Source organism: Idiotropiscis lumnitzeri, chromosome 6, assembly GCF_059441095.1.
Source record: "Idiotropiscis lumnitzeri isolate Australia: NSW breed Sydney's pygmy pipehorse chromosome 6, RoL_Ilum_1.0, whole genome shotgun sequence".
Lineage (NCBI taxonomy): Eukaryota > Metazoa > Chordata > Actinopteri > Syngnathiformes > Syngnathidae > Idiotropiscis > Idiotropiscis lumnitzeri.
This window is the reverse complement of record NC_142396.1, coordinates 450,049-469,151: the sequence shown is the minus strand read 5'-3', so window position 1 is coordinate 469,151 and position 19,103 is coordinate 450,049. Positions and strand designations below refer to the sequence as shown.

Here is a 19,103-nt window from a genome sequence, read left to right as displayed (position 1 = left end):
GGCGCTTTTGACAACTAAAACTTGGATGGTTGCAACGAACGATTACCAACTCATCGGTCAACTACTTTTTCGATTAATTGTATTCATAAAAGCAAATAAAAACAGCCCTTTGTTGAGAAGAAAGGTATAGAACCACCAGTTGGTCTGTTACATGTCAGAAAAAAAAACAGCGAATGTCTAATTTTCATCATGAGTCTGCGTTCACGGAGGCTGACAGAATTTCGACAATATTTACTCAAAGAAAGAAATTGGCCGTTGGCAGACGTCGCTGACCCGGAAAGAACAATTAGGAGCTAGTTAGTTTCCTTTTTTTTAAAATTTATATTGCAACAATAGGTTGAAAATGATTTAAGTGAGACAGGCGGCACCTTTACAACCACAACCTGATGTGTGACATGAAAATTAAAGGCTTAAAAAAATGCTCACCATTTGCGTGCTGAGCGATTATCAAGATGTCCCCCCAACCCCTTCCAAAAAAAAAAAAAAAGGAATGAAAGAGGCGCTTGTGTAGTTCCACAAACAAAATATTTTATTGAGTGATGCAACCTCCTATCAAGAGCTTCATGTCATTGGCACCTCGCCATAATTATCGGGTGTTGACCTGCAAACAAGAGTACGACAATTACAGACTCAAGCGCGAAGGTAACGAATGGAAATGCGGCGTCGAGGAGGGTCTCGCTCGTACCACGTCGTCGATCTTGAGGATGCTGCGCACCGTCTCGGTGGCTAAGGTGAGCGCGCTGATGGACACCAGTAACGGCTGCACCACCAGCTCCTCCAAGATGTTGGAGATCCCGCCCTGATGCAAGCGCGACAAACACGGGCGTCGTCAACAACAACAAAAGTCCAACAAGAAAATTGAAATGAAAACTTGGAGCTTCTTTGCGTCTCGTGCTACGGGCTCAGAGAGGGTGACGGACGCCATTCGCCCAGCAGCGAACGACTCGGAACAGGATTTGAAGTACCCAAAGCGCGGCAAAGACGGCAAAAGGCTCAACAGGGCAGTTGCAGAGTTTAGCAAAAGGGATCGAGTGCCAACATATTGAGTGGAAAAGGACATCATTTGGACAAAAATAATTTTTTCATGTTTCATGAAATTCCCCAGAGACGAGATATTATGATCAGTACACAGCTCGCCGCTTGGCGAGGAACCCGAAAAAGGAAAAAAGGCGATAGCCGCCAGCCGCCCCGAATTTGATTTAGCGTGCGCATTTTAATTTGAAGGCCGTTGCTCTATTTGAGTTACACTCAAGGGCGGAATACTTTGAATCCAATGCCACTTTTCTTGTATTTTTTAGGAAGGAAAATATTCACGTTTGAGTGTTTCACCTTTTTGCACAAAGTATCAAAATAGATACCGAAAGCGAAATTTGGTCTTGCGACAAGACAAGTGCAGGGCGTGTTAAACGTCAAGCACGTTACCTTGCGCACGTTGATGCCGGCCATCTTGTCTCCCTGGGCGTGCCTGTTGCGCAGTTCGGTGACCGTGCAGATGGGGTTGAGGCCGGCGTTCTCGGCCAGCGTGGACGGGATCACCTCCAGGGCGTCGGCGTACGCCCGCACGCAGTACGCCTCCATGCCGGCCAGCGTGCGCGAGTACTCGGCCAGACGCACCGCCAGCTCGATCTCGGGGGCGCCGCCGCCGGCGATCAAGGCCCTGTTGGGACGCAGCGACATTTCAGCACGATGCTCTCCGTCGAAGAACGAGACGGCGTGTGCGAGCGCCCCCTTCCTCGCCAGGCTGACGTGACAACCGGGCGACAACAAACGGGAGTACGTCGACGTTTATGTGCCTCCACTTGTTACGCCCCAGCGCCAAGGAAAAGTGCTGGGGCGCCTTTGAAGGAGGGTCGCGAAGACAAAGAATGAAGAAGGAGCGTTGAGTTTGGGGGGAAAAGACGAGGGATGCAAAATCACAATTAGAGCCTGGTCGAGTATTCGGGTTAGGAAGCGTGTGCCCCCCCCCCCAGCATTGAAGCTGCCCAAGCCTTCACTCGACGACAAATCGAATTCCCCCACGGATGTAACGATTCCCAAACGCGCCCATTCGATTCGCAGTTTGCAAGATCGATTCAATTCAATTTGATTTCAAACGCAATTTGCATCCGAATGCCGAGTCTAAACGAGCCGATTTTCCAGACCATAATAAGCCGCTACGTCTTTTCCCTCAATTTGGAGCCATGCGCATCATACAACGGTGCGGATTTTTCTTTCACCGGTAGGGGGCGCTCTCTAGTTCAGAATTACGTGAGGTAAATCTCACGTTTTGATGATTTCTTCCCCCAAAAGCGCTGCTGCGGCTTATATGCGGGTGCGCTTTATATTACGGCGGTGACGCCGCCCAGGCCGTATTGGAGCAAAGACTTTTTTTTTTCTTCTTGACTTCCCCTTTTCGGGCTTGCTTTGCTTCCAAAAGTACTCGGCTGCGAGCGCTCTCTTGGCGACTGACCTCTTCTTGACCAGGCATCGGATGACGCAGAGGGCGTCGTGGATGGACCTCTCGGCCTCCTCAATCACCAGCTTGTTGGAGCCCCTCACCACGATGCTCACCGTCTTGCCGGGGTTGGCGCAGCCGGTGATCTGAGGACAGCGCATCGGCCCGCTTTGGTTACAAAGAAGCGGAGCGACGGGACCGCGCGGTGCCGCACGCGCACCTTGATGAGCTTGCCCGACCCGTCCAGGTTGACCTCCTCGGCCATCTCCGCGGCGCCGAGCATCTCTGGAGCAAAGTGGTCGATGTGGGCGATGGGTTTGGTGCCGATGGTCTGGGAAGACGCGTTTCATTGTCATTCATGAGGCTTTCAAAGAAAAACATTTCGGTTTCACCTTTGGCTTGACGTCAAGGTTGTCAAACTTTTTACGATTAAGACCGGCCCCTCCCCCAAAACCGTGACGGTTTACGAAACGATGGGTACTAAATGGAGCGTTTTGAGTTTGGGTGTCACGTTATTTTGCTAACTAATCGATTCCCATGAAACCGGATCGACGTGTCAAAAACAAAATACGGACGCGCGGGCGGCCTCACACGTCAAAGTTGGAGTGTCGCCCCAATCCCGACGTCATGACGTACAAGCACTTTTGGGACAAAAATACGGAATCTCTCAAAACTCATCGGATTTTGTTTTCAGCTGAGAAGAGACAAGACATTTTTTAAAACACACGCTTAAAGCACCAGTTGGAGTTTGCATAACCATCTTCAATTCACTGCAAATAATCTTTGCCTTTAAATAGCTTTAATCGGCCTCCTTGATTACTCTGGAGGGGAAAAAACAAAAACCATCTTGGTCTCTCTCTCTCTGCTTTACACCAAACGCCACTCTAAAAATAACTAAATAAAATGAGTCTCTTCAAGCGACACCTTGATGACCACTCCTCAAATGGAGGCTGCAGTGTTTTTCCCCCAAAAAAAGTAGGACATTAAAGTACGCATGTCAGTAAATAAAGTCAAAACTTGTACTTGCATCTTAAGTGCAAATGTGTTGAAGTTGAAAAAAAACCCACAAATATTTGGTGTCAACGCAAGCCCACTTGGAGATTTGTTGCCCTCACCTTGCAGATGAACTCGATGTCCTCCCTCTCGATCTCCTTCACCACCATGATCTTCATCTTGTTGAGGAAGTGCAGCGCCAGGTCGCTCAGCGCGTCCCTGCGGTGCCGTCAGCGCTCGCATTAAGCGCCACAACTCCAATTTTTCAGCCATTCATCAACTTGAAATTGGCGACATCGCAGCGTACGCAAATTTTTATCGCCGTCACGCTGCGTATTTTCGCAACGGGCAGCCAGCGCAGAAAGAGATGACGAGCGTTTGCCCTCGGGAAAATTCTTGGCCAAATGTCTCATTTTAGAATTCATTCTCATCAATGTGACAATGCTCGCAAAAAAAAGCAATTCAGATTGTAGGTTGGGCCCAATAATGGCAAGTTGGATTATTCGACGTCATTCATCGCACCTGAGGATGGACTTCTGGATGAGCAGCACGTTGCAGCCGGCCTTCTTGATCTGCTTGACCATGTTGAGGATGTACGCGCGCTCCTCGCGCAGCACGCGGTCCATCTGAGCGTAGTCCGACACCACGATCTGGTTGTCCATCTGCGCCAAGAAAACAACGGCGTCGGCATCTCCGCTCGACTCGTCTCGCGCTCGTCCGACGCCACTCACGTCCGTTTTGGGCGGAGACAAGCAGAACTGGATCAGGCCGATCTTGGCTTTCTCCACTCGACTGACGCCGGCGCTCGCCACCTTCTGGGTCAGCACCAGCCCGTCCACCAGCTCGCAGTCGTCAATGGTGCCCCTGAAAGGCATTCATCAAATTCAAAGTCAAAGCGCAAACGTACGTTCGGCAATGACATCATTTTCAGTCTTGCTTTCCAAAGTGAAACGAAAATGCATTTTTTCTCTCCAAACGCGCGCTTTGCTTTCATGGAGGACGACAGAAATCTTTACCGAGACTGAAATCGTCAGGACTTTAAACGAGGTCTCCAAAGGTTGACTCGATTGTGAAAATAATTCTCAATTGTACCGACGGTACGAGCAAACAAGCCTCGTTTCCTACTCGCTATTTTGATTTTTACAAACGTGTTTTCAAAATAATTAGCCATCAAATAATTGAATCGTCGTCACACCTCTCCTTATTATTTTTTTTTTTTGGCCAGTTTCTGTTCATTTTAGTGTTGGTCCACTTTTGTGATCATTTAAAAGTGTATTGCATAATAAAAGTCAAATATAATTCCTAAACGCATGTTTGACCTTCCTCCATCCATACGGCAGCAGAGCAAGATGGAAATACGTCAGAAAACGCCCAAGCATGAAATTATCTGAGAAAGACAAAAAATTAGTCAGTTGTAAAAACGCAAGATTAGAATGTTCCTGCGGAAGATAAAGTGCGGCCTGCAGCTTGTGGCCAAAACGCCGGCGGGCGATCGTTGCCCTGGTCATCTTTTGGAGGAAGCCGCTTCTCTCTCCATTCCTCGACTCTTTTTATGTTTTATAAAACACGCCGGCGGCCTCCAAGTCGAAGCGCTAAACGTTCCAAAGCGGCGCTGCCGACCACCGCGATGGCGCGTCTCACCCGAGCTTCTTGATGACTTTAATGTCCTGCAGGTCGACGCCGGTGGCGGCGGCGGGGTCGATGACCCGCATGACGGCGTCCACGCTCATGGGCGCCAGCAGGCTGGAATACTGCGACACCACTTTGGAGCACAGCGACGTGGTGGCGCTGTTGAGCAGCGTCTCGCGGTCGCTCAGCTCCACCGGCCGGCTCATGGCCGTCAGCACCTCGACACCTTTGTCCACCGCCTTCTGGAACGACTCCGAGATGATGGTGGGATGGATGCCTGCGCGCCATTTCGCAACATGTCACATTCAAAAGCCCTCCTTTCATACGACCGCTCGAGATTTCTGCGGAAATACTCGGAATATGGACGCGTGCCGAGAATGGCCTTGTGAGAAGTCGGCACCGTATTGCCACATTTTCGCACGTGGTCATTAAAAAGAAAGCGAACTTGACATCTCTCATTTCGGACCTTTTTGGAGCAGTCTGGAGCAGGCATCAAGGAGGGCGCCGGCGATCACCACCACCGACGTGGTGCCGTCGCCTGCCTCGATGTCCTGAGCTTTGGACAGCTCCACCAACTGCAAGAAAAAAACAATCAAACGTAAAAACTGAGTGAAACGCCGTCGCCCACGAGAGACGCGCGCCGGCCGGTCGGCCCAAAGATGCAAACGTACCATCTTGGCGGCAGGGTGCAGCACCTGCATCTGCTTCAAGATGGTGGCCCCGTCGTTGGTGATGGTCACGTCTCCTTTCTCATCCTGGATCTGAAATAAAAAAAGAAGAAGGAGGCCGAGGCGTCAGGGGCGCTGAAGGGCCACTAAAGCGTTGGCGTGATGCCTTCACTGACCATCTTGTCCATTCCTTTGGGCCCAAGGCTGGTTCTGATGGCATCTGCCACGGCTGTCAATGAAGCGACAGATGAATCAAAAACATGATTAATTATTGTACCTCATGAGCAATAAAAATAATAATAAGAGCCACAATCGCCAATGTACTTTTAGCCATGAATTGGAAGAGACAAGTCAGAAAACAAACCCCAAAAAAACACGCAAGAAGCATGAAGACGATGTCAAGACAAAACGAACCGTGTGGTCAGTGGGCAGCAACACAGGATCCTGCCGTCACTCGCTTGGCCACGCCCCTTACAGCCACACCAGCACACGAGTAGCTTGAGTGTGACTTTCACTTTATATACCTCATCAAACCGTTTTTGTTTAGTTCTTTTAATGAACAATTAATCTGCCCCTCATTTTCTCAACTAATCAGATTAAAAGATAATGACATTCTTCGAGAGTGACGTCATTGAAAGCAGGCCGATTCGCCTGTCAGCCGTTCCAATGCATCGTTGATTGTCCCGTTGATGCTCTTTGCCGTCGTTATTGCGTTTTTCGGCAAAATGCTTCGGCGCTGGGCGGCACTGCATTGTTCACGTGCAGTTGTTTGAGTGGTGAACAGAAAAGAATATGGCACAATATAAAACCAGAGCTTGCTTTCATGCCTAATACGCACGCACGCACACGCGCACTATGAAGTGAGGCCCATTTGGACACAGAACGGACTCTGGCCCGGCTCAAACCGCGATGAAAATTCCGCCACGGGCAATTGCGACTTGCTGAAGACTTTCCAACACTTTGCGGGCTTTTATGTACCTTTGGCGGCAGAGATGTTGCTGAAGCGGATCTGAGCCGGCTTGTCGCGGTCCACGTACGCCCCTCCTTTGTTGATGCCTCCGCTTAAAGCCTTCGGTGCAGCCATCGCGACTTTATACTCGATGGAAGCTGTTGGGGGGAACCTTCGCAATAGGACCGACGATTCCCCGAGATGAAAGGTCGAGCCTTGGCTTGGGATGGAGGAGGATTTTCAAACGTCCACCCGACCCAGTTCAGAAGCTTCGAGAGCCGCCGGCAGGAGCAGAGAAAAGGGCGCGTCGAGATGACGTCATCAGACAGTACTTGCTGAGCACCGAAACAGCACATTGTATTTGATTTAATTGAACGCTTTAGACATCCAATGAAAATAACAACAACTCCAAGACTCTAAACAAAACTGCGTAACGTACAATGAATAAACTATATGGAGAAAATTAGTGACAAAAAATTGGATTCTTTGACACAGATTAAAAAACAAAAACCTCATCTACAAATGAATTTTGATGATTCAGTTTTGCTTTGTCCATGACAAAAACAGTTTGGCTCGTTTTAAGTATTCTAGTGTGAGAATTGTTTGTTTTCAAATGTTGTTTACAAAATTGAATTTCAAGACTACAGAATACTTGGCACGTTGTATGCAAACAAATATTTGATAATTGGCTTGACTGCCAGGGGTCTTCAATCCTGTTCCTCGAAGGTCACTGACACTGTTCTACCTGTTTTCCACTTTTTCCTGCTGCAACACACCTGATTGAAATGATCAGGATCGTTATCCAGCTTCTGCAGACCTTGTTGATTATCTGCTCCTTTGAATCAGATGAGTTGCAGCAGGGACAGATGGAAAACAGGCAGAACAGCGGCCCTTGAGAAAGAAATGTAAGACCCCAGTTTTGCACATTGTTGCCTGCTCTTTAGGTTATCACTGATCATTGTCTGGAAAATGTCACCATGCTCTCACGTGCGCGCTAAAGAGATTTGAAAAAAAAAAAACCTCAATGTCTTTTCAATTAATTGGATTGTTCATTTATTCTAAGGCCAGTTATTAGTTATGAATAATGATGTTGATTGGTTTGTTTGTAAAAGTCTGTATGTCGTAGAAATGCATGTTGATAAGGAGCATCGTGGATAAATGAGAACGAGCTGCTCCGGTTCGATTACTAAGCCTGCTCGGCGTGAACCACAAGGAACGGAAGCAGTTTCGTTTGCAATTACCTTAGCATGTCAGCCGACAACTTTGAATGGTTGTGATTTTCTCGTCGGATAAGTGTGTTGTTTGTTCCGTCCCCTGGTCGCTGCTGAGCGTGCACTTTGTCAGCCTGCCGTAGACGGTCAGTATGTGTGCTAAAGTTAAGCTAGGTTAGCTTAGCCGCCGGTGTGACCCGGAGGAAACTCCACACAGGAAGGCCGGAGCCAGGATCGAACCCACGACCTCTGCACTCTGCGGCCATCGTGCTAACCACTCGTCCGCCGGTCAGCATGATGGCCTCACAATGGTGAGACCCTCTGGTCGTGGGTTCGAGCCTGGCTCCGGCCTTCCTGTTATCGCATAACACAAATACAACCCGTTGCCCTCTGGCAGGCGCGACAGGTGCATCAACACAAAGAAAAACAGACTAACAAAACTGTTTCTTCCCGCGATGCATCTCCATGCTGAACTCACGCACACAACTACACTTGCCTTGTAGAACTGCAACCTAATGTTGCACCCGGTGCATGTTCTCCACACTCTTTGTTTTTTTTATTTATTGTTTTATTTTTATTTGCACTGGAGAGGGGAGCTCTCCAATCTCGTTGTACGCTGAGTAGAATGACAATAAAGGGAATTTTTTATTCGGATATACAGGTAGAAAAGCGCTATACAAGTGACAGCCCATTTAGCAGAGGAACAGCAGAACAGCGACCGTCTCATGTTGAGTCAAAAGCTAAAGAATAAAAATGCGTCTTCAGACAGCTTGCCTAACATTTAAGATCCACACCGCTTATCTTGAAGAGGTTTGCGGGAGGGTGCCGGAGCCTATCCCAGCCGACTACAGGCAAAAGGCACACCGCACCCTGAACGGGTCACCGGCCAGTCGCAGGGCAGACCGGCAGTGTCACCGAGCGGGAACCGATCCCACGCTGCCCGCACACGAGGCAGGCGAATGTACCGCGACACCATCAGCGACTCCGCCTAACATTTAATGGGAGCTCATTCCTCGGGAAGGGCCGGCAACGATTCCCCCAGGGCCCCGAAACGGAACCTTGTGGGACACCGTACGACAAAGGAGCAGAGCGGGACTCAGAGCGACCTCGACATCGGATCGAAAGCACTTTAGAGCGCGACCACTAATGCGGTCCGTCGTGTCAAACGCTTCACTTTGCTCTCACAAGACACAGTCTCGGGTGTCGTTTGCCAAAACTCGTAGCAGGGCTGCCTCTGTGCCATGCATTTTCTTGAAAGCTGATTGGAAGACCCCCGTGACATCGTGTTGATCCCAGAAAGATCGTAACTGCACGCGCACCACCTTTTCACCAATTTGCGAAATAAAAGGCATTCTCTTGGCTCGTTGCACAGCACGTTAGTCGGCCGCAGACTCAACCGCTTTTGCTTTGTGTTTGCTGCGTGAAGACGAAATGTTGCCCCTGAAGGAGAAGGACAAGGTGATCATCAGGAAGCTGCTGGCGTCCGGCTGCTGCGCTCGCTGCGTGCTCAGGTTTTGCTGCATCGGAGTCCCGGACGCCTACAGGCACAGTCGGCAGGTACGCCACGCCTCGCTGCATCGTCGGCGCCTTAAATGTAGTCGACGCGCAGTCGCTTGACGAGTTGAGTTACGGGGGAAGATTTGCCACATCCAATATGGCGGACACGCTGACTGCCGGCGGCACGGGATCCTTGGTGGAACGTGTTTGCTCTTCAACAGGAAACGCTCCGGCAGCTTCGAGCTTTCGCGGGCACCCCGGAGGAGCGCGCGTGGTCCGAGTCGACGCCAGAGGAGGAAAAGAAGAATTGTCAGCCTGCTGCCGTGTCGGAACCGGCGAGCAAAAGAAGCAAAGTGGAGCCGGAAGAAGCGGCGGAGGAGGCGAGCGTGTGCGTGGTGTGCTTGGGCGTCCTGCAGCATCTCAGCGACGTCAGCCAGGCTGTGCAGGTGACGCAAATGTTCTCGTCGTCGTCGTCGTCGTCGCTGACTCGGAGCTTCTCGTCTGTACGCAGAAAATGTGACATTAGAACAAGGCTGGTTTCTTTGGAGAAAAATTTCCAATCGAGTCATTGTTTGGATTTGTTTCATCTTCGCGCTATGATTTTATTCCAATCGAAACTATTTGAAAAATCGTCAACCCGTTGGACGCCAATCATTTTATCGCTTACGAGGGCAACGTTCCATTAAAACGGTTTGAAAATGACTTCCAAAAAACATTCGACTCGCTATATATTTCATAATATATTGTTTTCATGTCATTATTTATCATTTATTCAGATGCTTAAAATGTTGACTGTATTTTTTCTTCATTTGAGCTCCAATTTATTCATATATAAATATGAGTGCTGTCAAGTGATTCATCACAAAAACATTTTTCAACTCCTATTTTTTGCAAAGCTTATAACAGATATTTACTTGGAATTGATGCAAAAACCACCAAATATGAAGTCTATTTAATTCAAAGACTGTTCTAATGGCTTTGTTGGATTCTTGAATCTGAAATGGAGACTTCTTTGCAGGCACTTTTTTTTCACAAGTGCCACACTCCAGCGGTAACTTCAAGACCATTTTGTTTGTTTTGTTCAGAGACGTGCTAACGATTTACAGCTAATAAGGCACAATATTTGCAAAGTATGCAAATTAGTTTTCAAGTCAGTTTTTGGATTAATCACCTGAGTTAATGCTTTAATTTTGACAGCCCTAATATACACACACGAGTTTTAATGTGGACGTGTAGAGTCGTTTAGTTGACGTTTTATTGTAAGAAATGTCACTTGTGCTTCCCCCCCCCAAAAAAAAAAAGAATTCTATTTGTATATCGAGATCCATGAATGATCCAAGTTATTCGATTGAATTTCGCTCCATTCCATCAACCAATTATGGAGTGAAACGTACTTTTAAAATGATGCATGTCGATTTGATTAATTCCAATTCCTACGCATTTCTTTCCTAGGATGAATGAACCCGACACGACTCATTTTAACGGAGCAATCTTTCTTTCTTTCTTTCTTTTTTTGGGGGGGGGGGGGGGGCGACAAAATTGCAAAAACAAACAAATCTTCTTGACAGATCGCCGACGCCGTCAAGAAGGAAAAGTACAAAGTGGACGCTTTGATGCTGTCCATCTCGCTGCCTGCGCAGATGTGTGTGCGTGAGGTCAGTGTGTCCGCCGTCCATGCGTGTGTTGTTACGGTGAAGGGAAAAGATGTGCGCCCTTCCTTCGGATGGTTGAAATATCGGAATCAGCGTTGTTCTCTTTTCCTCGCTGCTCGGTTGAATGGGCAGCACTCGTGCTGGCTTCACGTGAAGGAGCAAGTGAGGTAAAGAAAGGCCAAAACGTCTTTGTGGCAAACGATGACTCGATTTTTGACGAGCACTCGCCCGACCCGCCAGGGCCAAGTGCGGCGTGCTGGGCCGCGATGACGTCATCCAGGTGAAGGAGGCCTTCAAGTGGATCATGCAAGGCCTGCTGGCTCGCGAGCTGGCCGGCGTCGCCGTGGCCGCCAAGGTGAGGGAAGGAAAGCCTCACGCTGCACATTTTGGGATTTTGATCTTGTCGATCGAGCGCAAGCTTGCTTTCTTCTTACCATTTGCTCTTAAAAATCAGTTTGTAACTCCAAAAGTCGCACGTCGGGGTGAGTCAAGCTACTTTAAGAAATCTTTTTTTCCTGACAGAAACAATCGATTGTCTCACGGTCATTTCTTGTTGATTTGTAGGAAGAAAAATAGGAGCAACTTGGAAGCACATACCTCGGGTCAAATGTTTCCAACGTGGATCGATTTTTGTCATAATCGGCTTGGCCGTTGTCCTTTCTTGTCATTCTCAAAAATGATGGCAATCTTTGCAGTCATCAATGAAGTCGCAAGTTGCTTTTCTGGAAAAAAGAAGACGGCAGTTTTTTGTTTTTGATTTTCGGCTTTTGGATGAAAATGCTTTTTAGTTTTCGTCACCTTTAGTCATTCCTATTTTGTGACGGTTTTCCCCAAAATAAAAAAGACAGGTTTTAGTCGCCAAAAACCTCCATTTCGGTTCAAAATGGGAATGCAAGGTTTCCGGCCCAAAGCCAAAAACGTTCCGACCGACGCCTAAGGATGACGCGTTCCAAAACAGATGAAAGCGCCGACAGTGGAATCGTCGCTCAAAATCAGCCGAGCGAGAGGCCAAACGTTTGATTTGGCAACGCAAATTCAAAACGTTTTGACAACACGGACTCGCAGGCGACTTGTTCGAACGCAGCGTCACAACCGAGTCGCCCGGCGAGCTGGAGGAAAGCGAAAATGTCCAAAATGACGACGCGGCTGTGTGCTCATGCGGTGGGCGGAGCTCGGCCGGCGCTCTGCCTTCCCGTCGCTCTCTGGCGGCCTGCGCCGTGGTGGGCGCGGACAAACGGGGATAGGTTACTCGCTCACGCTCACAATTATTTTCGTCACGGGAGAGCCCGCCATCGTCTCGTTATCGTCGTGAAATAAAAAAAGGGGCGTTAACGGAATATTTTTGTCATCAAACAACACTTTTGGCTAAATGTAGCGAGCGGATGTGATGAAACGAGCTCCTCTCTCTTGTTCGTGCACAGGACGCTCCAAAAAGTTCCAAAGGTCAAATGTGTCACGTGAAAGCAAAGACGTTTTAAAGCGACAGGCAGCATGTTAAAGGAGAAATCGATTCCATTGTTCCGATTTTACGGAATTGATCTTGTTCCCACCATTCCTTTGGCACTGATGTCAAACGTAAAGTTTGCTGTGAGTGATTTTAGCTCAAGTCGTTTTTTGTGCCTGTGCTTGGAGAGCGCGCTGGAGGTCGGCGTGGGTTTCACTCACCCGGAAACGGACGTCGACTGCCACTTCCTGTGAGTTGCGAGCTCGTTTGCGTGCGGGGCGATGGCGTCGGTGGCGTGGCAACACTTTGCAGGAACACTGAGATTTTTTTTTTTTCTTTCTTCCAGCGCGACGACTTGTCCCGACTGCTTCAAAGCCACCAAGAACAAACAGGTGAGCTGGCGAGTTGCGTTGCATCGAGGCAAACGTGAAATGTGGACCACATCAGGGTTGACGATCGCTGACAAACACAACCCGGACAACGGACGGGTGAAGGAGCGATTATCGGCCGGGCCGATTATCGGGGCAGATATTTGGCATTTTGACGATTATCGGCATCTGCCTTCTTTTTTTTTTTTTTAACTCTCAAGGCCGATAAATTCAAAACTGTTTTATTTTGGCTCGCTGCAGCACATTTCTCTCTCTTTTGGTGGCCCCGCCCACTGCACCATCTGATTGGTTCCTTGCGCAGCGGGTAGCAGCCAATCGGCAGAAAGCCGCCTGTTTGCTTTTTCACCTCGAGAAATTTGAATCTACGCCACTCCCCAAAAAATAGAAAAACGAGTTGCCGTCGTAAATTTGAAAGAGAACTAGAAGACACGCAGCTGAGCCTGGGAGCTTCGTGCACTTTTTGTTCGACTTTTAAAATTGTTTTCTATTCTAAGATCTAAAAAAGCGTTCACATGTTGTCAATCGCTAAAGTGGTTCAAAAAAACGTCTGCATGAAGGCATTTAAACTAAATCAAGTTTGGGAGTTGCCGTTTATCAAATTCGGACACCATTTTTCTTCAACAAATGAATATCGGCTTCAAATATCGGCTATCGGCCTCCATGACGACTAATAATCGGGATCGTATCGGCCCTGAAAAAAAGAATTTTTGCTCTCTCTCTACAACCGAGTTTGACAAACTGTGTGCGCAGTCGGTGTTTACCCGGATGGCGGTGGTGAAAGCTCTGGAGAAGATCCCAGACAGCAAGTTTATCGAGTAAGTCCCACTTTTAAGAAAGGACAAAAAAAATGGGTGAAGAAAATGAAATTCACTGCAAAGTTTTTGGTTGCTTTTGTGTCAGACACTCACCGTGTCCGCCGTCCCGTCCGGGCAGCAGCTGCGCACCTCAGGACGTGCAATGCGTCCACACGTCCGTCTTCGTGGCGGGTACGTGGCGGCCGCGCCGCGACGCGCCTCTCTCTTTTTGCCAACGGCGAGTTTTTGCGTGGCGTCCCTCAGGGCGCTACAACAAGTTCTGCCGCAGCCTGCCGCAGACGCCGTGGCTCATCGACGGCCGGCGGCGGATGGAGTCGTCGGTGGAGGAGCTGATCGCCACGCCTGTGCTCGCCGCCTTCGGGGCGCAAGGTCAGCCGTGACGACTGTTGACAAACGTTCAAGATCGATCGTTGAGCCATTTGCTTTGACCGAGCCACTCGAAACCAATTGCGTTGACAAACGCCGACGAGGTTTCCTCACACGGATGACGTTGAAGGTCGCGATCGTTTGCAAACGCGTGACGTCGACCTTGACGAAAGATCTGCAGGACGTTCGTCCGGCCGTGACGGCAACTTTATCTTTTTGGGGGCAGGATTTAATTTCTCGTCGTCCGGCCGCGAAGACGTGGACGTCCGCACCCTCGGAAACGGTAAGCGACAACAAACGAGCCGTCGCCATGACGACCATTCCGCCGCTTCCTCTTTTTTCATCCTCTCTTCGTCCTTTACTTCTCTTTTTGCTCCTCCTCTTCCCCAGGTCGTCCGTTTGCATTGGAGCTCCTGAACCCGCGCGAGGGCAAACTGAGCGAGGAGAACGTGAAGAACGTGCAGCAGGTGCTACGCCGCTTGGCGTGTGCGTCTTTGCGTGCGTCGCCGCCGAGGCTGACAAAAGCTCCCGTTTGTGTTGCAGCTCATCAACGCGTCTTCGGAGAAAATCCGCGTCCGAGATCTGCAGATGGTCAGCAGGTAAAAAAACAAAAAAAACAAAACCTTTTATGGCGTGCGTTTGACTTCCTGGGGTGTCCCAAAACTTTTGTCCCACGTAGAGACGCCATGAGTCGTATGAAGGAGGGCGAGGAGGAGAAGACCAAGTCATACCAAGCGTTGGTGTGGACGCAAAAGTCCATCGGCAACGACGACATCGCCTTCATCAACCACATCAAGGTGGACGTTTGCGAACGAACGTGGCCGATGGCGCGCTTGACGGCTCTTTACAAAAACGGAGTGACAAATACATCGAAAGCGGGAAGGGGCGACTCCCGAGCACACCTGCTTGGAGGCCAAATTTGGCTTTTTTTCCCCCTCCATTTTTCGTTCGGGGGAATGACTAGCGCATGCGCAAGTAAAAGAAAATGCAAGATTGTTTTCGTTTTTTTTCTGATTTCTTTTGTCTGCCGTGCATAATTTGCATTTTAGTTCAAAACGTTGCGAAAAAATCACGTTTGTAGCTTTGAGCGTCGGTATTTGCCAGACCAAATTTTTGACTCGGCATGAAGACGATTTGAAACGGATGTTGACGATGTCAATCTTGGCGATTTCGGGCTAATCCCAAAGAGGCTTTTGACCAGAATTGTTGACAAAGACGGTTGACGATCGTTGCCGAAGCACGAACGAGATGGCCAAACGTTCACACGGAGGTTGACGACGGTGAAAGCGTTTTCAACCAAGACGACGCGGACCGACTTGAAGAGCCAAGTCGTTTACTTGCCTCGGAATCCCCGTGCGGCAGTGCCATCGCCGTTGCACTGTGCTTGACGTGCCTTTGTTTTGTTTTTGTCCCCGGAGGACCTGAGGGTGGACCAGAAGACCCCGCTGAGGGTTCTGCATCGTCGCACGTTGGCGGTGCGCCAGCGCCTCATCCACAGCATGAGCGCCGACTTGCTGGACGAGCACCACTTCCAACTCGGCCTCAAGACGCAGGCCGGAACGTATCCTCCCTCTCCGGGCTTTGACTTTGACTTTGGTGCTCGTTGACTCCGCCGACTGACATTGACTCGTACCTCCGGGCCAGATCCGGCAGGTCAAATCCCGCCGCGGTTCGCCGGTGACTCAACGGGCAGCTAAGCGAGCTCCCCGAGGCCAAAGGCACGCGGCGGCGACGGCGGCCTTTTTGGATTTGCCGTCTCTTCCGGTCTGGCGTAGCGAGTCTTTTGCGTTGCGGCCCCTCGACTGTGACTCCGCCTCCGGACGGGCGCGTCAAGACCAAAGTGTTGACATTGTGACTCTCCCCGGCAAGTTCACCTTTCGCCGTTCACCTTTTGACTCCGCCTCCCCGCTTTGCTTGACTTTTCCCGCCGACGCAGCCCCCTGACTTCATTTCTTGCTTCTGGACAATCTGCCGACTGCGTTTTGGTGACATCCTCTCCTGTTGCCTCGTGTATTCCGTGTCCACTTTCATGTTCTTCTCCTCAAGTGATCCTCGTAGCTACATCAAGGAGTTTGTTCACGGAGACTTTGGGCGCACCAAACCAAATTTGTGTCAGCTGCTCGGCACGCACACAGACATCCTAGAACTTGATGTCCAGGTACTGGTCTTCTTTTTACTATTATTCAAGTTTGTGAGTCCCAGTGGCAACAAAATGAGCTGCCGCACGGTGCTATTTTTCGATGAGTTTGCTAGCCTTTGCAATTTTCAAAAGTCTTTCTTCGTTTTTTGTTTTTTTTCGGTCATGTGTTTTTTCTCCTCCATTTGGAATTCCTTTTTCTTCTTCAAATCTTGTCTTCCCGTTTCCTGTCCTTCAGTCCGTAGACGTGGACTGGCCTCCCGCCCTCCCAGACGAACCTCCACTCTCACGGGCGCAGTCCACATCGACACCGTCGTGATCCTTGACAGGTCCAGTCCCGAGTGGCTGCTCCCACTCCACCTCGCTTTAGGACTCTTTTCAGTTTATCACCAAATGTGACCAAAAGATCTCCATGACAACATACTCGCAACAGTCCAGCAGCCATGCCAATGTTTTTTTTTTTTTTGCTGCATGAAGAATTCTAAAACATTTGTGCTTCTCAACTTTAGATTTAGTCATGCAAATTACAACTAAAGAAATGCAACATGTGAACAAATTCATTGTCCCTCACCAAAGCCTGTAGTTTTGTTTTTTGTGTTTTTTGGATCTTGTTTGGCATTTGATGGTTCTCTTTTGTTGGAGAACGGAAAATTGAGATTGTTCAATAATAATAAAAGAAGAAACAACAAAAAAGACCGGTCTCCAAATGACTGACATTCACAAAGAAACATGAATATGGTCGACTACTGATCGAGCAACAAAATCAACTTTAAAAATGCAAAACGTCGAAGAAATGCCAAGTTGCAGCCTGCGAGAGGAACGTGATGACCCAGCCGGAAGTGGCTGTCGATTACGGCGCAAGTTTGCACTGTCGCGGAAGTCGTCCATTTTCCACAAAAATATTTACAAATGAGTTGGATAAAATGCAGTGCAGCATTCTGGTCTTTAAGAAAGGTTTTAACATTTTATCGAGCGATATACATCGACTTGCTGAGCATGCCGCGCTTGTGTCGGTTGGCGGCGACTCCGCGCCGGTGGCGGAGCTCGGCTTTTATCCTTGGGGTGGCCGAGGCTATTTCGGGGGTCCGCAGACTATAACAATAATTAATCATCTGTTTCTCGAGTTGTCGATTGCAATCGGAATGTCATATGATTAAATGTACATACCAAGTACCCGAGAGATGAGATTTAGATATCAATTTCAGTTTATTAACAACGCTGAAAATGGAAAACAATTTGGCACCAATTTTTCAATCATGCGTTACTAATAACTTATTTTCACAAAAAATGTTGAACATGCACCAACACATTCATAGTTAAGGATCCAGAAGCAAGACAATAACCGTAACTAACTAGCAAGTTTCAGGTAAGTCGACCTCCCACCGGGGCTTCTCGGCTGAGCGAAATTCGTACGGCGGACGGCTGGCTCTTGTTGCTCATCGATAGCCTCATTCTCAGAGGCCTACATTGTATTGTGTCATCAAAATAAAAATGCAACCACCTTTAAATTCAAAATATCTCAAACTAAAACTTAATTACTGAACTGGGCATGCGACCGTTTCTGTCTATGCACTGACCTGGTGAGGATGGGCTGAGCTGTATGCATTCGCTCTCCGGACGAGTACCAGGAAGGGAGCTGCCACCTTTGGGTTCTGTGACCTCCCTCAATGGAACTCCATTGTATAAAAAAATAATAGAGTAAGCAAATTAAACCACCGCCACAACCACTGGTAAAAAAACGACACACATCGTAACCAACACTTCAAAATAAAAAATATGATAAAATAAGGGTTCCTATACATTTAAAATTTCCAGACTTCTCGGTATTAAAAACATAAATATTTTTGTGACATTTGAGTAATAAGATGTGTATCATGTGAAGAGATTATGCAATTCATTGCGTAAATCATTAGTTAGAATTATTTGGAATTTGTATGGATTGAATAATGTATTTAGCATCTCATTAAATTATATATGAAGTGACGTTGACAAAATAATGAATCCAAATATCTTACAATAACCCAGATATCTATAAAAATAAATATATTTCCATTTTTCATATGACTACAGACTTGGAAATATAGAAAATCAAGTTCCATACTAGCGTAGGAAGACTTCTTCTATGCTCGGACCTGCTGATGGGTTGTGTCCATCACGTTCTCTCTCTCGCAGTCCTGAATTCTGGCAAGCCTGCCTTCGTCGTCTTTTGCTGACTTGGTTCGCTTTCAAAAGAGCTTCTGAATCTTCTCCCCCTGCCTTTTCATTCTCAACTGACCCTATGAAAAAAGACGCCAGTCTTGTTCACGTTACTCCTAAGCCTCACTTAGAATCACACAATGTTGCCTAATTCCTGCTTCAAGCCTAAAAGTGTCAGGGCGAATAAACCACCGCAGTACAAAGTTTAATATTCAGACTTTGAGGCCAGTTGACAGCAGGCTAACGAGCAACTACCGCCTTCGCGTTACGTTTCATTTATCATTGGAGAAATGTGTACATAAATGGCGACTCAAACGTATGAAATGGAGCTGCCATCAGATCTGAAGTTCACGTTTGCTTGATGCTGTGGCTCTCTGCTTGGAGCAACAACAACAAAATCACTTTTTTAAACTAACTTTGCGACTGTCCATGACGAGTATGTCCCAAACTTTTCGTTGCTTTGTTGATCTTCTGTCTGCAGCAACGATCACAGTCAAATCAGATTCAAATCTTCCTACTTCAGTGGTGATTCTTCTTCTCCCATGGAACGTGGATTACAACGCTTTGGGAGACATAGCGCCACCTATTGTACAGGATGAATTTAGCAATCGGTGCTGCGATATGCCAATCATCTGGGGTGGCAATCAGATTTCAAGGGGGTCCAGCGCTACCCCGGCCTCCTCTCTGGCTCCTCCGGTCCTCTGCTCACAGCTTGTCAATGTA

The 19,103-nt window shown here is 48.3% G+C and overlaps 2 protein-coding genes and 1 long non-coding RNA gene across 4 annotated transcripts; 1 reads left to right on the top strand and 2 right to left on the bottom strand.

Annotated features, from left to right (window-relative positions):
- Nucleotides 1–503: 503 nt before the first annotated feature.
- Nucleotides 504–6,999, bottom strand: LOC148334368 (T-complex protein 1 subunit delta). The gene is made up of 13 exons (XM_088298131.1): nucleotides 6,703–6,999; nucleotides 5,901–5,953; nucleotides 5,728–5,817; nucleotides 5,523–5,631; nucleotides 5,069–5,333; nucleotides 4,159–4,291; nucleotides 3,950–4,089; nucleotides 3,550–3,646; nucleotides 2,655–2,765; nucleotides 2,450–2,580; nucleotides 1,423–1,657; nucleotides 686–799; nucleotides 504–601 (listed from the first exon to the last, which is right to left on the bottom strand). Exons 1-13 carry the CDS (start codon nucleotides 6,806–6,808, stop codon nucleotides 587–589), a joined length of 1,599 nt encoding a protein of 532 aa, XP_088154257.1. The 5' UTR covers nucleotides 6,809–6,999; the 3' UTR covers nucleotides 504–586.
- Nucleotides 7,000–7,497: 498 nt separating this feature from the next.
- On the top strand, nucleotides 7,498–16,681 carry LOC148334367 (tRNA pseudouridine synthase Pus10-like). 2 transcript variants are annotated; one of them, XM_088298130.1, is made up of 18 exons: nucleotides 7,498–7,578; nucleotides 9,311–9,441; nucleotides 9,603–9,827; nucleotides 10,950–11,036; nucleotides 11,166–11,200; nucleotides 11,274–11,388; nucleotides 12,666–12,727; nucleotides 12,824–12,869; nucleotides 13,617–13,681; nucleotides 13,767–13,852; nucleotides 13,925–14,050; nucleotides 14,274–14,330; nucleotides 14,438–14,514; nucleotides 14,591–14,646; nucleotides 14,727–14,844; nucleotides 15,466–15,608; nucleotides 16,106–16,205; nucleotides 16,423–16,681. In XM_088298130.1, the coding sequence occupies exons 2-18, from the start codon at nucleotides 9,316–9,318 to the stop codon at nucleotides 16,501–16,503; spliced, it is 1,605 nt and encodes a 534-aa protein (XP_088154256.1). In that variant the 5' UTR covers nucleotides 7,498–7,578; nucleotides 9,311–9,315; the 3' UTR covers nucleotides 16,504–16,681. The 2 variants fall into 2 exon arrangements, with proteins under 2 accessions (XP_088154256.1, XP_088154255.1); XM_088298129.1 differs by lacking the exon at nucleotides 7,498–7,578 and adding an exon at nucleotides 7,848–8,030.
- On the bottom strand, nucleotides 13,647–18,690 carry LOC148334366 (uncharacterized). The gene is made up of 3 exons (XR_015844041.1): nucleotides 18,286–18,690; nucleotides 17,762–17,857; nucleotides 13,647–14,064 (listed from the first exon to the last, which is right to left on the bottom strand). It is a non-coding gene; the product is annotated as an uncharacterized LOC148334366 (long non-coding RNA).
- Between the last annotated feature and the right edge of the window lie 413 nt (nucleotides 18,691–19,103).

What these genes read in the sequence shown, in the direction of transcription:
- LOC148334368 (XM_088298131.1), bottom strand. Translation starts at nt 6,808, where the DNA reads ATGGCTGCACCGAAGGCTTTAAGCGGAGGCATCAACAAAGGAGGGGCG. An exon ending in TGTCTCCGCCCAAAACGGAC is followed by an intron (nt 4,090 to 4,158) that starts GTGAGTGGCGTC and finishes TTCTTGGCGCAG; the next exon opens with ATGGACAACCAGATCGTGGT. An exon ending in ATCCAGAAGTCCATCCTCAG is followed by an intron (nt 3,647 to 3,949) that starts GTGCGATGAATG and finishes ACGGCACCGCAG; the next exon opens with GGACGCGCTGAGCGACCTGG.
- LOC148334367 (XM_088298130.1), top strand. Translation starts at nt 9,316, where the DNA reads ATGTTGCCCCTGAAGGAGAAGGACAAGGTGATCATCAGGAAGCTGCTG. An exon ending in AAGCCACCAAGAACAAACAG is followed by an intron (nt 12,870 to 13,616) that starts GTGAGCTGGCGA and finishes CTGTGTGCGCAG; the next exon opens with TCGGTGTTTACCCGGATGGC. An exon ending in ACGTGAAGAACGTGCAGCAG is followed by an intron (nt 14,515 to 14,590) that starts GTGCTACGCCGC and finishes TTTGTGTTGCAG; the next exon opens with CTCATCAACGCGTCTTCGGA.